This window comes from Rhododendron vialii, chromosome 10a, assembly GCF_030253575.1.
Source record: "Rhododendron vialii isolate Sample 1 chromosome 10a, ASM3025357v1".
Taxonomy (NCBI): Eukaryota; Viridiplantae; Streptophyta; class Magnoliopsida; order Ericales; family Ericaceae; genus Rhododendron; species Rhododendron vialii.
The window spans coordinates 25,406,625-25,422,513 of NC_080566.1; the positions used below are offsets into that span (position 1 = coordinate 25,406,625).

The following is a 15,889-nucleotide window of genomic DNA, read 5'->3' on the forward strand; positions in this document are numbered from 1 at the left end:
TATAAATGGGAAAGTGAAAAATTGAAGTCTTATTACTCTGCTTTCTTCCCATACGAAACATAGAAGGCAAGAATACTCATGTCTATAATCAAGCATAAAGTCATTGCCATTAAATCAAACAGCCAAATTCCTTGAATGAATGAACAAAATGAATCAGAAAATGGAACCAACACCATCGAATGAATCTCGTATAAATAATCCAAAAACCAATTTGCGTTGCAGTTCTGCCATTAAGTACCACCAACTCAGTTGATACTCCCTTTCCAACATGAATTAAGAAAAATGAATTCGTTGCTTAAGTTGTAACCTATGATGCACCGACATGGACACCGACACGGACAAAGACACTGGGACACGGGAATTCTAAAAAAATGGGGACAGGGACACGGACACGGCGGGGGACACGCCACGTGTATATTTATTTATTTATTTATATATATAAATAAATAAATAATTATAGTTTGGCACCCAAAAATTTTAAAAATATTATAATTTGGCCCCAATTTTTTTTAAAAAAAATTACAGTTTGACCCCCAATTTTTTCAAAAATTACAGTTTGGCCCCCAATTTTTTTTAAAAAATTGCCGTTTGGCCCCTGCCGTGTCCCCATCGGTGTCCCTGCGGTGTCCCCAGCCGTGTCCCCGCCGTGTCCCCGTGAAAAATTCAAATTAAATTATGGGACACGCCACGTGGCGTGTCCCGTACGTGTCCCCGCGGTGTCCCCGTGTCCGACACTGCGATACCTCGACCTCTAGAGGTGTCGGTGCTTCATAGGTTGTAACAAATATCAGCCAATAATCACTTCCAGCTACCACAGGCAACACAATTTTAATATACAGATGGAAACTTACTTGTAGCCCGACAGTCATGCTTAAAAGAGCAATTTCATTGTTCCCTGCCTTTAGAGAAATGGGTGACTGAAGTTTGAAGGTTGATACAGAGTCATTTCCAGACGCAGTAGCTGGACAGCAACAAATAAAGCATAACTAAATTATGGGGAAGCATACGACACATAGTCTGGCACTATAATGAAGGATATTTATTTTGATTTGAAGTGACAATTCAGTTCTGCCTACGGAGCTTTAACTACGGAAGACAGCATATCTTTGTACAGTGGTTTATACCGCGGAAGGAAACTGTAAGTTAGTGGAGTCTCACGGACATAGCTTACCTTGAAGTTTCTGATTCACAAAAGCATGGACAGCATGACCCTTTGATTCAACTATGAGTATTGGCTGGTTTCCGTCCCTCAAGAACTCTTCATCCTCACCAACATGAAAACTGCAAGTGAAGATATGCTGTAAGAACTGAGAGCTACATTAGAGTGCCAGTGCACTTAAACTTAAATGCATATATTGTCTGTTTCAGATTTATTATAACAGTCTGTTAGCTTGTACAATTAGAATGTGTAGTAGCTGAACAGATCAAATTTGCTTGGAGAAACTCAAGTTAAGCGACCCCTAGTAACATATATAGAACTATAACAGATTGCCTTATAGTCAAATTGATCAGAGATCTACATGTATGATAGTTACTCTCTCGCAAGAATCCCTATGCGAGGAAATATGAAATGAGTACACTATGCTTCAAGGTGTGCTACGACATTGTTGTCCTTGCAATACTGTTCGACCCCACCAACTCCGAATTTGTTATGCACCTGGTTTACAATGAATCTGGCTCCAAGACACTCATATGGCTGTATTAGAAGGGTCCTATGAACTTTCAAAACTACAACATCTCGGAGTCTGAGGACTCTGTCTCATTGAAATCAAGACAATCTTTCAATGGTTGAGTCTAGTTTCTATCATTGGCATGGCAATTCATCATGTGGGCCTAGGTCATATCCCCTTCTGATGTTTCCACACTAAATCCCTAGTAAGTCCCTCCATTAGTGGATCTGCCAAATTCTGGCAAGAACCCACAAAGTTAATGGTACTTACTCCACTAGTAACTATTAGTCACCACATGCGGTAAGCCAATGTGCCCAGATTTACCATTATGAAATTGGCAGCATTCTAAAAATCAACCTAGGTGGTGCCCTGCCGCCGCGATTAGTGCCCTAAGCAGGAGACTAGGTGTCTGGGAAATTAGATTGCTGCTACGCGGGATTAGTCGGCAACTAATTGGCTTGGCGGGATTTGCCGGCTAGGCGGAATGAGGCCTCTCTCTCTCTCGGCTAGGCGGAATGAGGCCTCTCTCTCTCTCTCTCTCCTGGTTCATAATCTCATTGTCTCTCTCTGTGTAATATTTATTGTTTTAATTCGATTCCAATATAATTTATTTGTGGCATTGTCATTGATACCTGTAGTTGGAAGTTGGAACACAAAGAAACCTATAGAATGACACGAACCAAAGGCAGTAGGCATGTAATATATTAATATGTATTTGTTGGTTGATTGGGTTGAAAAATGACATTGACAGGAAATTCATAAATGTATAGTAAATTGGAAGTGCTTAGTTTCCATGTCTTTATACATTAAACAATTTGATTTTGATGGATGGATGAATGTTTAATACATTCATTTTCGGATTTTATTTAATGTTCTGTTCTACTTATATTGCTCTAGTGAAGAGAAGTCCTGCATCGCTTGGGTACCAAAGTATTATGAAGCATATAAGCGTGAGGGCACCCTCACTTCAACAAACTAGCTTTTGGGATTGAGTTCTACCCAAGACCATGTAACAATTCTACTTACTCAAAACTTGTGGAAACTTGGGGAGTGGGGGGAGAATATTTTAAAAAATAAAAAAGGAAAAACCGACTAATCTCTAGGCACCGATTAATCCCCAATTAATCGGCGTAGGCGCTAGGCATTGCCCGGTCTCCCGACTAGCGCCTAGCAACTTTTAGAACACCGGAAATTGTCTATATTCCTATGAATCTATGATAGTGTAGCCAGGAATGAATAGACCTTTACTTTAGTTGCTATAAAGATCTCTGAAGAACCTAACGTTCAACAAAATTTAAGGTGATTAGACTCAAGGAAAGGTAAATCCACCTCTAAAAAGCCTTCTATAAGGAAATAGATCAACCAAGGAATGTGTGGGTAATTATTTCTTCCATGGGTAATTATTTCTTTCGTGAAACCAACCTTGTTGTATACCATAGGTAGTCAGAAGTATCCTTCGTGGTATTGATGTGATCAACAAACCCGTTTCTAACAAGATCGGCTTCTCCCCAAATCCCAGCTTTCTCCACAAATATTTCCCATTGAAGTCCTTTTATGTCTCCATCTACTGATGGAGATGATGGCTGCAAATTCTCTTGTACCATCTCAACTTTAGAAGTTTGAGACCCAACCTATTACAAGTACCAATGTAAGTCCCGAATCTCGTTAATAGGACAAATATAGATAAAATCATGAACAATATATTCGCACATTGACACTGTAAATGTCATGAACTATGAAGCACATGTATGAGTACGAATACCAGTAATGGCACATGTACGATAAGTCGATAAGGATTTGTGTACGTCGATATGGAAAAACATTATTTAAAAACACGATACGGATACGGATACGGTTGGGGTATGATGTTTTTTCCATAATTTAGAGGAATTCGTGGCACATCATAATTGCAAAGAAAATTAAAGAAATCGTTTAATGACATAGCTGATTAACAATCCAACATATCAACCATTGTTTAATGCCAAACTTAAGGTCCAAACCAAATTCAATGTCATTCCATTGAGGGACGAACAAACTGAAATCTCTTTTCTTGAATCACGGTAAGCATTAAGAAAAAGTCCTATGAAGTTACCCTCTTCTTTGTATATAAAGAAACTAGTACAATGCTAGAAGGGCTATGACTTGGGTATATTGAGTACTTCTAGGGTAATGGGAAAAAAAACCTAAAGGAAACTATTGCCATGCATGTTTCGTGTATTTGGTATGCACATAGAAGTACAATGAAAGTACAACTGTAGAAGCACCATGGAAATTCACTGGTATGGATACGTGGGAGTTTTACAAGTACCCATGCTTCATAGGTTATGACCATTGTTAGAGCTTGTCCCACATCAAAAAATTGTCGCCTCCAAAACTAACATCTGAGCTGAGCAGCATTTGCACTCAATGCCAAAAGACTTTGCATTATTTGCTTTAATATGGGATCATAGCTTAGCTTTAGGAGGCTTTGGGGAATGACTCTTGAGATTGATTCCCCACTTTTATTGGCATAAGTGCACTTTCTTTTGATGTGAACCCTATGATCCGAACTGTTTACCTCTCCAAATGTGTAGGGAGTTGCACGTCCAAGGGAGTCTAGATAGTGAGTGGGTAATTATCACCTCCAAAACTAAGGTAAATTACAAAATGGTCCCTATAGTTTAGTAAGCATGTCTAATTGGTCCCTATAGAGAACTCTCAATTTCATCTGGCGTGGCTAATCAGTCCAATAGATAACATGGATCAGAGTTTTGGATGGAAATGGTGTATGTGTGCGGCATGCGACATTGATTGGGCAAGATCGTCTTTTGAGGCCCATATGCACAACTGACTTGCTCTAGTAACATAATTTAGTAGCTCCCTAAACAGGAATGACTTGCTCCGTTAACATAGCGACTCGATCTTCACCATTGCACACAAAGTAGTGCTACAACACCATATTAACTGTGCTATAGCACTCCTCCTCTCACAAACATTGCAGAGCGCATTAAATATGAGTGACATGTACCAACTAACACAATTGACTTGTGTTAATATAAATGACTTGCTCTTGACAAGGACGGATCTAGAATTTTGTGTTAGTGGGGGCACACAAATTAGTAAACTTACCCCATACGTCAATAATTCCTTAATTAATACAATTTACATATGTATAATAACAAATTGGTGACTATATGTGAAACTGTATCTTACAATAGAGAAGGGGATGCGTTTGTACAAAAAAGATTGTGTGAAAATTCGCACTTTAAGAAATAGATCATGCAAAAATCCTCGTAAAGAAAATGAGTAGTAGTTTTATTAGAACACTATCATAAATTTATTGGATATAATTTAGATATTTAAAATTATTAATATTTATTTTATAAAATCAAGCGGTGACCCCCCTTGGGTCCGTGCCTGGCTCTTGATACAACGATGACTTTGTCCTTCTGCTTCGGCAAACATCGCAAGACGCAGAGTGCACTAAACATAAGTTGCATACACCATCAAACAAATTGGGCTGCACCATTAACTCAAATGACTTTCTCCTGCTTGGCAAACATTGTATAGCTTAAGTGACATGCACCAACAAACACAATTGACTTGCACCATGAAATTGAAACACCAAGAGAGAGAGTGCGCGCGCACGCACGCGTCTAAGGATGATGAGTATGGTATCAGCTGGCATGTTATCAATCTCAAGTGCGAGGTCTAACCCTCAATTTATACGAGGAAAATAAACAAACATTGCTGAACTACCTAGTCATGGCCGAGGGAAATAATGGAAATAGCAATTACATCAGCAGCTAGGATTGGAAATCAGAAAGCAGTAGCACAAGAGATCATGGCATAGAGAAGACAAGAAAGCAAGATGTTGAAGGCACTCAGGGGCCAAAATGCTATACAAGGGCTTTAGGCCACATCAGAAACCCATTCACAATGGCTCTATCTGCAATAAGAAACACAGACACGTCTAAAGGCCTAACATATCCATGTCCAATACAGGACGAACTCAGACAAAACACTCTCCGGACAAATTTCAGACACACCTAAATGTGTTTGATTTTTTTACTTTATTTTAGTCAGACATGTTAGGGACATTGTGGGTGTATGTTATGGACGCATTAGGGCGTCTTGGTAATCCAAAATTATGTTATAAAAGTATATAACTGATACAAAGAACGGGGAGATACATATTACCTCCCAAAGAGAAACTAAAAACTACTTGTTAAAGCATCCAACTCAAAACCAATTGGCAATGAGTGGAGAGGCCACCCAGGCACATATATTAGTTTTGGAGGTAATTATTAAATGATGTGGGACAAGCTCTAACACCGTGTTTTGTCTTGTGTCCATATCCATGCTTCTTAAATCTAGAAAAACTAGCTGCTTGTATTCTATTCTTACTGAGTGTGGCTACATTTTTGTTGCCTGCTAGCCATAAACTTTTACAGTTTTTACAATGGCCACAAAAATTTGATTTCCACCTAGTCTCTCTACCACCTTTAACTTATTTCTGAATGCATCTGACCCTAGGCCACGGTTATTGTTAAAGAATTCAATTCAAAACCAAATGGAAATGACTGTAGAGGCCGTGCAGGTTCATATACTACTTCTTGGAGGTTATAATTAATGAATGTGGGACAATCTCTAACACTCCCCTGCACGTGCAACCTCTAATCCATACGTGGAGAGGTAAACAAACTATCCATAACATAGGGATCAAAACGAGACAAGGTACGGTTAAGGCACAAACAACAGGGCAATCAATCAAGAGAGTCTTGTCCAAAAAACCTCCAAAAGCCTAACTCTGGTACCTTGTTAAAGAATCCAACTGAAAACCAATTGGCAATGAATGGAGAGGCCGCTTAGACTCATATACTAGTATTAGGAGATTTTAATTAATCGATGAGGACAATCTCAAACACTTGCAATTTACAATATCAATACTTCCACACACCAAAACTTTTCCTGATAAGTAAAATCATAAGAACTTTACAGCATAACAGATGGAATGTTATTTTGATGGTGGGAAATCACCTTTGCAGTGTTAAACACCACATTTTTGCAATCTGGCAATATGCTAACAGACCATGCTGGCAGGTGATACGACATATTCCGGAACTGAACTATCTTGTCATTTTTATCATCCATGTTAGCAATAAAGGCAGCACAGGCACCAGAAGGTTCTGCATAGACATCCACCTATAACGAGTGGTTAATCAATAAATGTTCCCACTAAAAGCACAAGCAACCAACCAGAAGTCAGAACTAAAACAAATTACCTATCATAAGTAAAGTACTTAACTATGCCAAAACCAATTAACTTTCTGTGTTCAAGAGAATGCATGTACATAAATACAAACACATCACATCATCAGAAGCTCTCTTTTCAGAATCACATCCGGAAGCGCAACACTAAAATATCGGCCAATAGACTTTTACATTATGTAAATGTTGCTATAAAAATAAATACCAACAGATTGATACTTATGACCCCCTTGTAAAATTCACAATGGAAATCAAAGCATAGCAAAATGTACAAATCATAGATCAGATTAAAAAGCCAAATCTGAAATCCAGAAAGACATGGAAACCACCAAAAAGCATACTGATGTAGTAACTTTAAACATTACAATGCTCAGCAATGCATTCATAGTGCTTTATCAGTCGGAAGCTCAAAGATAGGGGAGGGAGGAGAATAGTCACCTCCTGTAATGGACCTAGTGAGAGCAGGTTTGGCTCACTGTTCAGAAGTGCATGCTCACATAACTTTATAGCCCTGTGAAGGTCCTTTAGGTGTGCCCACTTGGGAAGCCTAGGTAACCCTAGAAGGAATATATTAACCACAGAATTTATTACCTTCCACAATAGAGGTCCATATGAGTGGGTGCCTTTGGAATGAGTAATACGGAAAACTCACCATACCGTACTTTGCTGGTAAAAATAAATAAAAGGCCGATAAAAACGAAAGAAAACTCACCGTACTCATCAATAGGTGCATCATAATCATAACTTGTCGTAATGAATGGGCCTCCTGAAGTGCGACCAAAGTTTGTCCCACCATGATACTAAAGGCAAAGGAGACCACCAAATATTACGCTTCTTACAGAATTTCAGAGGAACAACACATTAAGTATTGAATGCCTCTCCCACTTCATGACAAGGTAAACAAAAATTCTATAACCATGAGATGGAAAATAACTAAGAATACCATGTAATAATTTTGCAAGCTACCCCCTTTCTGAAAAAAACGAGCAACCGCATAAGCAACATCTTCAGGTGGTCTGTGAGGATCTCTACCCCCAAAGGTTTTGAACCTGAAAATGTTCAGCACTGATTGCAATATTCTGTTTAACAGAGACAATAGGACTTAAAATTCCCTATGCATTGGGTAACGCTTCAAGTATCACTGAAATAGGATCAGCTACAGAACAAGGAATCCAAAGAGTTTGAGTCCAAAATCAGCAGGCAAAGTAAAGTAACCTGTTCTAGTTCACTGTTAATTTAATTTTTTCCACAAGTTTATTCACCCTTACTATTCTATCCATCAATCTCACTATCTTTGACAGGGTGGGACACTATGCATAGCGTTAACTTTTGACAATGTGAGCTTCAATTTTCGTGCAATCGGAATGAGAATAACCATGTGTGGTCAAAATAAGATCAAGATGACATTTGTTAGCCTCTTTATATTCAGTACAGAAATGCCAAAATTACTCCTCTTATCACCAAGAATACAGAATGCTGTAAAGGCTGGTTAGGGCTATCTTATAGAACTTGTAAGCCTCTAGTAGTCTAGTCTATTCAAGAGAGCATGTGTTGAATCATCCATAGTTAGCTTCCTTAACACATTCAGTTTCAAAAAACTTTCTTAAGCTTTTGAAACCTCTCATGTTCAAGATTTTTGAATCGGCTTGACTACCAGAAAAAAATGGATTCAGTATTTGATCTTTTCACTGATATAAAACCATAAAAAAATAAGAAACAATATATAGTCAATTTTTTTGCACTTAACCCCTTTCGTGGATTCCATTCTTCAAAAAATAATTCGCAGAGAAGAAAGGTATTTTTCCCTTTCAAAAGGGATTATCACTGGCTAGTGACTACCTGATGCACAAACTCCTAACTGCTTGTCGTAGCTGTTTCAGACACTCCAGGGACACGCGACACGCTGGAGGCATACAGGGACACATATGGGACACACCACGTGGCATGTCCAATAAATTGAACTACTTTTAAGCCGGGGACACCCGTGTCTCAACTTGAACATGGATGAAAACATGACACTTGACAGGGATCAATACCAATTCAAAGCTTATTTTAGGGTTATGATATTCCAAAAAGGAAAAATCTAAAATCAGCCCACTGGGCTGACAATAAGAAGTGTGAATGTATATTAAAAAGTGTAAAAAAATATATAAAAATATGTGTTTTCCTTATTCTCTTGTGTGCTTATTGTCAACCCATTGGGCTGACAATAGAAAGACCGTTCCAAAAATATGAGAAAAGGTGCAAATAAAAATTTTTGACCGAATAAAATCCTCGTTTGACTTGTAATATTTTAAAAAGGAAACAATAAGAATTATAAAGATACTATTAGTTTTGGATTTTTTTGGATGGAGTGTTCATATGAACAACTAAATAACTATCCCAATTGATCTCTCACTTATGCCTCAGGTCCTTTTTCCCGCCAGCAATAATACTTGAATCCGATTCAAGATCTTTTCACAAACGTGGCCTACAAATCTTGCTTGTACACCTTTCTAGTTTTAGCCTTTTAGGGACACAATAACCATGAAAATGACACATATCATCCATGCAAGTCACATCACATATATGTATTTCATACGCCTTATGCCCTTTTTCCGGCTCGTGGGTCATTAAGAAAGAAGGTTGCCCATAACTTTTTCACAGTCACAACATTATTGTTTTTCTAAAGTTTTCTGAGAAAACCTCTAAACTCTAACCTGAATTAGGAGGCAAGATTAAACGTTTCATGTTTCTAGTTCAACATTGTAGGTGAGTTTACCACTGTCATTTGAAAGATTATAATCATCAACCCGAGATCGGAGATTCGATTTTGCAGAAGCAAAGTCACTAGGTTTCTTAATATGGATTGAACTTAAGTTGGAAACTGTGGTGGCTTTGGTTAATGGGCTCTGTAACCTAGCCGAGATACTGTGAACCGAAGTCCCGTGGGTATCCGGTCCGCAACTTGATACAAACTGTGGAAGGTCCCGGTGCCCTGTTCAGTTAAACAGTCGGAAGAGTGCCTCGGTGGCGGCTCCGTTGGTATCCAACAGCACGGAGCGTATCCGGTCATAAGCTCCCGAGGCCACTTGAGAGAAGTAGTTACACCAGATGGGTCCCGTGAGGATTGTGCAACAAGTAATCATTGGGATCTGACCTGGCCATGTGTTCCGTAACCGCTTTATCCCTTTGATCATATATGACGTCACCCGAGGCGGTTACCCGAGCGTATCCTCCATGCGCTAGCTTGGAGGCCAAGCAAACCTAGGTCTATAAATACACAGGGATACTCGCCTAGAGAGGCATGCCATTCAACCCTAACCCAAGATCTAAAACACTTCTCCCTAGATCTAACTTGATCGTCGGAGGGTCACTGGGCAACCATTGCCCTAGTGACTTGTTGCAGGTCTAGCGGAAGGAGCACGGAGGAGCGGAGGAAGGATCCTAATCTGAACCACGGTAAAGATCCCGTCAAATCAAACCCCTACAATTGGCGACTCTGCTGGGGATCTAGCCATCCTCTCAGCATTCGTTTCCTTCTTTCCAGAGGACTCCGTTCATCGTTCCTAATCCAGATATGGTGGAGGTCAAAGAAACACACCGCAGTGATACCACACTCGGGCTCAGACCCCTCGGGGACCATAACTTGGGCTCCGACGGAGCCAACACCCTGGGGAAGGCTCACATGTCCATCAGAGTCGGAGCCGCAGCCTCGACGCTAGACACGGGCCCGTTCTCTGAACTCCACACTTACATCCGCCACGTGGAACGGAAGATCGATGACCTTACGACGATCGTAGAGCATGACAAGCACATCCGGGACGAACTAGCAGAGATCAAGCATCTCCTACAGATCTCCCCATCCCACTCTGTCGGGAGCCGTGGCGGACGAAGAAGCCATCATAGCCCCCCTCGCAGTCATGGAGGCCACCTGGTGGAGCACCAGCGTCGTTCCTCGGTCAAAGACCGTCTCGAGCCACCAAAAGACGGCGCTCGTACTGAAAAGGGTGCGTGGCGTAGGGAGCAGACCCGATCCCCTAACCCCAGCCCCAAAAAATTTCGAGGGAAGCCATCTCCCTTCGAGAGGCTCAATGCCGGCAACGTCTCCGCCTCTTCCACCCATTCTGTCAGAATTGGGAAGGGGCACCGCGAGCCCACCCTCTGGGCATGATTACACTCCCCGTTCGTGCCGGGTCGGTAACTCTCGATTTGGACTTTGTTGTGGTGGACGTCCCTAGCCCTTACAACGCCATCGTCGGGCGCACTTGGCTTCATAAGTTGAAGGCTATCGCCTCCACTTATCACCAGGTGGTCCGCTTCATAAGTGCCTATGGACGTCAAGAAGACATCTATGGAGACCAGACGATGTTATGTTAATGTGGTCCGAAGCAGTAAACAGATGTCCTAGGTTAATCTCATCGAAGTTCCCGAGGCCCCAATCCTTGAAGACATCGGCAGAAGAGCCAACGAGAAAGCAATTGAAGACCTCATCACCATCCCCATCAATGGGGACGGCTCCTATTTTTTCCTTGTCGGTTCCTCACTCAGTGACACCAAGCGGAACCAAATGGTTGACTTCCTCAAAAGTAACATCAAAGTATTTGCCTGGACCCCGTATGAGATGCCCGGAGTGGACCCATCGTTCATCTGCCACGAGCTCAACATTGACAAAACCAAGCGCCCGATTGTGCAAAGAACAAGACGATCTTCCCCGGTCCATTCCGAAGCCGTCATCGAAGAGGTTAACCGACTCCTAAACGCTCGGGACATCCGAGAAGTTCAATACCCTAAGTGGTTAGCCAACACAGTGGTGGTCAAGAAAAAGAATGGCAAGTGGCGAGTATGCGTCGACTATTCCAACCTCAATGATGCCTGCCCGAAGGACTTCTTCCCCCTTCCACGGATCGATCAGCTCGTCGATGCCACGGCTGGACATGACTGACTAAGTGTTAGCACCTTGATTTCCAAGGCTTGCTAAGCTTGGCTAGCGGTGGCACTTTGCACCCTAGCCAACCGGTGGAAACGAAGGCATGAGGCAGGCATGTCTTTACAAGGTGATCCGACGGTGTCGGTTGGTGTCGACACTGGCCCCTAAGGCAAGTGGCAGTCGTGATGCACGTGATGGCCCGATGATATCGAGGCAGGGATGCTAAACGGGAAGCAGGCTTGTGGGACAAGGCAATTGAGAAAAACGGCTAAGTATTGGGAGTTGGGGATTGGATCATGAAATTGGCCAGGCAGCCTTGAGTTAGCTCGGGCAAAACGGAGGCAGACTTGAGTTGGCTCAGGCAAAACGGTTATTGACGGTTAAACAGCATTCTGCACATGTTTCTGGGAGCATGGGACAGGTGTCCAACGCAGAAACGGGCAGTTATCGGCAGTTATCTCCAGCCAGTTTCATGTTTCAGTGTGTTGGCAGATTCTGGCAGTGCCAGCACAGCCCTAAGGTACTTGGGGGTGTCAACTGCAAAATCATGGGTTGGCCCCATGATCTCATATACTTAGTGGCCACGTTTTTATGATTGTAAGCCTATTTAGGCAAGCATTTTCGTAGCCTAAGGCCGAGAGGGGGATGTTCTGTCTAGGTTCTTGAGTGTATTCCTTTGTAAGTTGGTGCTTAATAAAGGTTGGGACGGTTCCCGTAACTCTTGAGTGTGTTTCTAGACGTTCAAACATATCGGGTGTGTGAGTAAACACTAGTTGGCTGAGACCAGGTTGTTGGCAAACTTGGTGCCATCACAGGCAGATTTCTAGGCGAAAAACAGCCCCGTGACACTAAGCTTCATGGACGCCTACAAGGGCTACCATCAAATTGCCATGAGCGAAGGCGATGTGGAGAACACGGCCTGCATCACCCCTCACGGTATCTTCGGTTACCTCGTCATGCCCTTCGGTCTTAAAAATGCAGGGGCTACTTTTCATTGTATGATAACCAAGATGTTCAAGCGTCTGCTAGGAGACACCATAATGGCTTGCATCGACGACATGGTAGTGTGGGCAGCATGCCCTGAAAAAGGCGGATCGATGAGCATGCTTTTGGCAGACGAGCGCTCAATGCAGAGTCGCCACTTGGGTTTAAAGGTCCGACACCCAAGGAATCGAACTTGAAATGCTCTCTGCGCTGTTTGATTTGAAAAAGGGAAAGCACCAGTCCGTCATAACCATATCTGGGTTCGGGAGTCAGGTTACGAGAGGGAAAGGGTTTTAAGGCACCCCTCTCGCCCAATCCGGAGATCGGTCTTTACTTAGGCATTTGCAAAAGATGTTTGCGATTCTGTTTGATTAATCAATTCTTTAGCCATTTAGGGGCGGGGAATAGTTTAATGGGGATTAAAGCTGTAACATGTTTGCAGGATGTGATAGATAGCATGCTCGCTTATTAAAACAGTTAGTATAGGATAAAAACAGACTGCTGTGGGAGTTTAAACAGACTGGAACGCCCCTGTTTTGGTGTCGTGCACGGGTAGAAACCAGCAGGTACTAAACAAGTCATTGCATGTTGATCACACCTGCGCGCACCAGTAAGTCTAAGCCCACAACTCTTATTTTCAAACCCTCTGAGCTCTGGAAGGACCAGTGCACACCCAGGACAAACCAAACGGTTATAATATACAATTTAAAGGCTAAAAAGCCCTACAAATGAACAAAATATCCCATAAACAGTGTGGGAACAAAACAACGGCCTAAGGCCAAGTTACCCATGCAAGGCCACTCACTGGTTAGACACAGACTGGCGCGCGGGTATGACGCTCCGGGGCGCGTGTGTCTAAGCCATTTAACCAGTGTTTGGTTTACATATTTATGGGTTCTGGAACATATCTAGAATGATCCCAAGGGTATCCCAAAGCAACAGAAATACAAATTGAACTAAAACTAGCAATTCTAACAAAAGAAAGCAGTAAACTGGTTGTTAACATGCTTGCAGTGATCTATACAAAGTAAAAGACATACTCCCTCCGTCCCATAATGTTTGGCACTTTCACTATTCCAGCCTTATGAAAAAATTAACTATATCTTTTAATCCATAATATTTTTTTATAAGCAATATGGATCTTGTTTGATAGAGTTTAATTTGTTCTATTATACAAAGTTTAAAAAATTGCCTAAAACATTATGGATTGAAAGATATATGCAATTTAAAAATGGCACGCATTCCTGAAAATGCCAAACATTGTGGGACGGAGGGAGTAAAACAGTAGGAAACCAATCCCCATGCGGTCCTGCGTGTGCAGCCATAGAGTGGCGCGCACGTGCTATGGACCGACACGTGCTGATTCCTACCAGGACAGTTTTTGAAACCCTACTAGCTTTAGGGCCAGAGCATGGTATTGATTACCAGCCTTGACCCTACCATCCCCCGTCAGGGATCAAAACAGGAAAACAATAGGTATGCTATACCTTTGGTTTTGGGTTTGAAAGAGTATTTGAGCTTTGATATTTGAAGGCTAGAACATAGTTGTCAAAAGCGCGCCTAGGCGCGAGGCGAGGCCCAGCGCACCCCTTGCACCTTGAGGTAGCCCAGGCGCAGCGGCTTCAATAAGGCACAAGGTAGGCGCAAGAGAAGAGGAAAAGCAACGAAGCGAGAGGCGCAAGAAAAGCGCGCTTCTTTTAAAATTTGATCTCTGCCCTAGGATATTGAAGATCTAACCCTCGCCGTTAGATCTGAACCAAAAAAACACAAAAGGGTTTACCTCTCGCCAGCCTCTCTCACTCGATCGAGACCTCTCTCACTCAATCTCTCATCTCTCACTGCTGAGATTGCCGACGATCTCTCTGCCGAGACTGCTGATGATCTCTCATCTCTCAGACGATCTCTCACTGCCGACGAACTGCTGACGATCTCTCACTGCTGCTGTCGTCGATCTCTCACTGTTGCTGTCGTCCATCTCTCTTTCTCTGCTTCATCAATCTCTCTGTCTCTACTTCGTCGATCTCTCTGTCTCTCGTCTCTCCTGATGTATTCTTCCCCTCTCTCTCTCTCTTTCTCTCTCTTCTCATACGTGTATCGGTGTATATGTATGATATGACACAGAGAAGAAAAAAAATAAAAATAGGAGAATAGATATCAAATACCCACCTGAGGGGTTTTAAAAATAAATAAAAATAAGAAAATACGTATATATTTGTGGTTGATTCCTAATGTCAGGGGATTACCTAATGTAAATTGAACTTGTTTTTTTTTTTTTTGCTGTTAGATGTCAAGCAAAGAAACTACGAATAGAACAGATCCCGCATGGAAGTATAATAGTTTGGTAGATCCCACGAACACTAATAAATTTAAGTGTAATTTTTGTGGCAAAATAACAAATGGCGGGGTTTATCGGGCAAAGAAACAACTTGTGGGAGGTTAATACAGTTAAATATCCGAGTTTTGGGCTTGCGATTGAATCTATTGGGCAATATGGCCCGGGCATGAAACCACCAAGTTACCATGAGACACGAGTCACCTATTTGAAGAAGGAGGTGATTAAAATGTAAATACTTTGATGAAGGATCACAAAGAGGATTGGGTGAAATATGGATGCTCTATAATGGCGGATGGATGGATGGAATGATAGGAATCAGAGGAGCTTAATCAATATTTTGGTGAATTGGCCAAAGGGAACAATGTTTATTGAGTCCATCGATACCTCAAGCTATTCTAAGGATGGAAAAAGGTTGTTTGAACTTTTTGACAAGTATGTGGATCTCGTCGGTGAACCCAATGTAGTCCAAATTGTCACAGATAGTGCCGAGGTAAGAATTTTATCTATTATATTTCATACCAAGTGTTAAACATTTGTAGGTTGTACTGTGTAGTAATACTTTCTTTTTTGTTTCAACTTCTAATAGGAAAGTTTTTGCAAAGAAAGCAACCAAATCTTTATTGGACACCATGTGCGGCCCATTGCATTGACTTGATGTTGGAAGATATTTTCAAGATACCACATCTTAAGGCGGTTTTTGATAAGGCCATTGGGTTTAATGGTTATATTTATGCCTGTCCA

General features: G+C 41.7%; 1 protein-coding gene across 4 annotated transcripts in view; it reads right to left on the reverse strand.

Annotated features, from left to right (window-relative positions):
* The window catches only part of LOC131304777 (beta-galactosidase 10), a 41,432-nt gene that overhangs the window by 8,951 nt on the left and 16,592 nt on the right, over positions 1-15,889 (reverse strand). For 3 of the 4 annotated variants that reach the window (XM_058332152.1, XM_058332154.1, XM_058332153.1), the window contains exons 8-14: positions 7,864-7,969; positions 7,633-7,720; positions 7,359-7,477; positions 6,690-6,854; positions 3,093-3,301; positions 1,172-1,281; positions 852-961 (exon numbers count right to left, since the gene is read on the reverse strand). In XM_058332152.1, coding sequence (XP_058188135.1) covers positions 852-961; positions 1,172-1,281; positions 3,093-3,301; positions 6,690-6,854; positions 7,359-7,477; positions 7,633-7,720; positions 7,864-7,969 — 907 coding nt within the window. The remainder of the gene's footprint in view (positions 1-851; positions 962-1,171; positions 1,282-3,092; positions 3,302-6,689; positions 6,855-7,358; positions 7,478-7,632; positions 7,721-7,863; positions 7,970-15,889) is intronic. The other variant, XM_058332151.1, reaches the window with a different exon arrangement.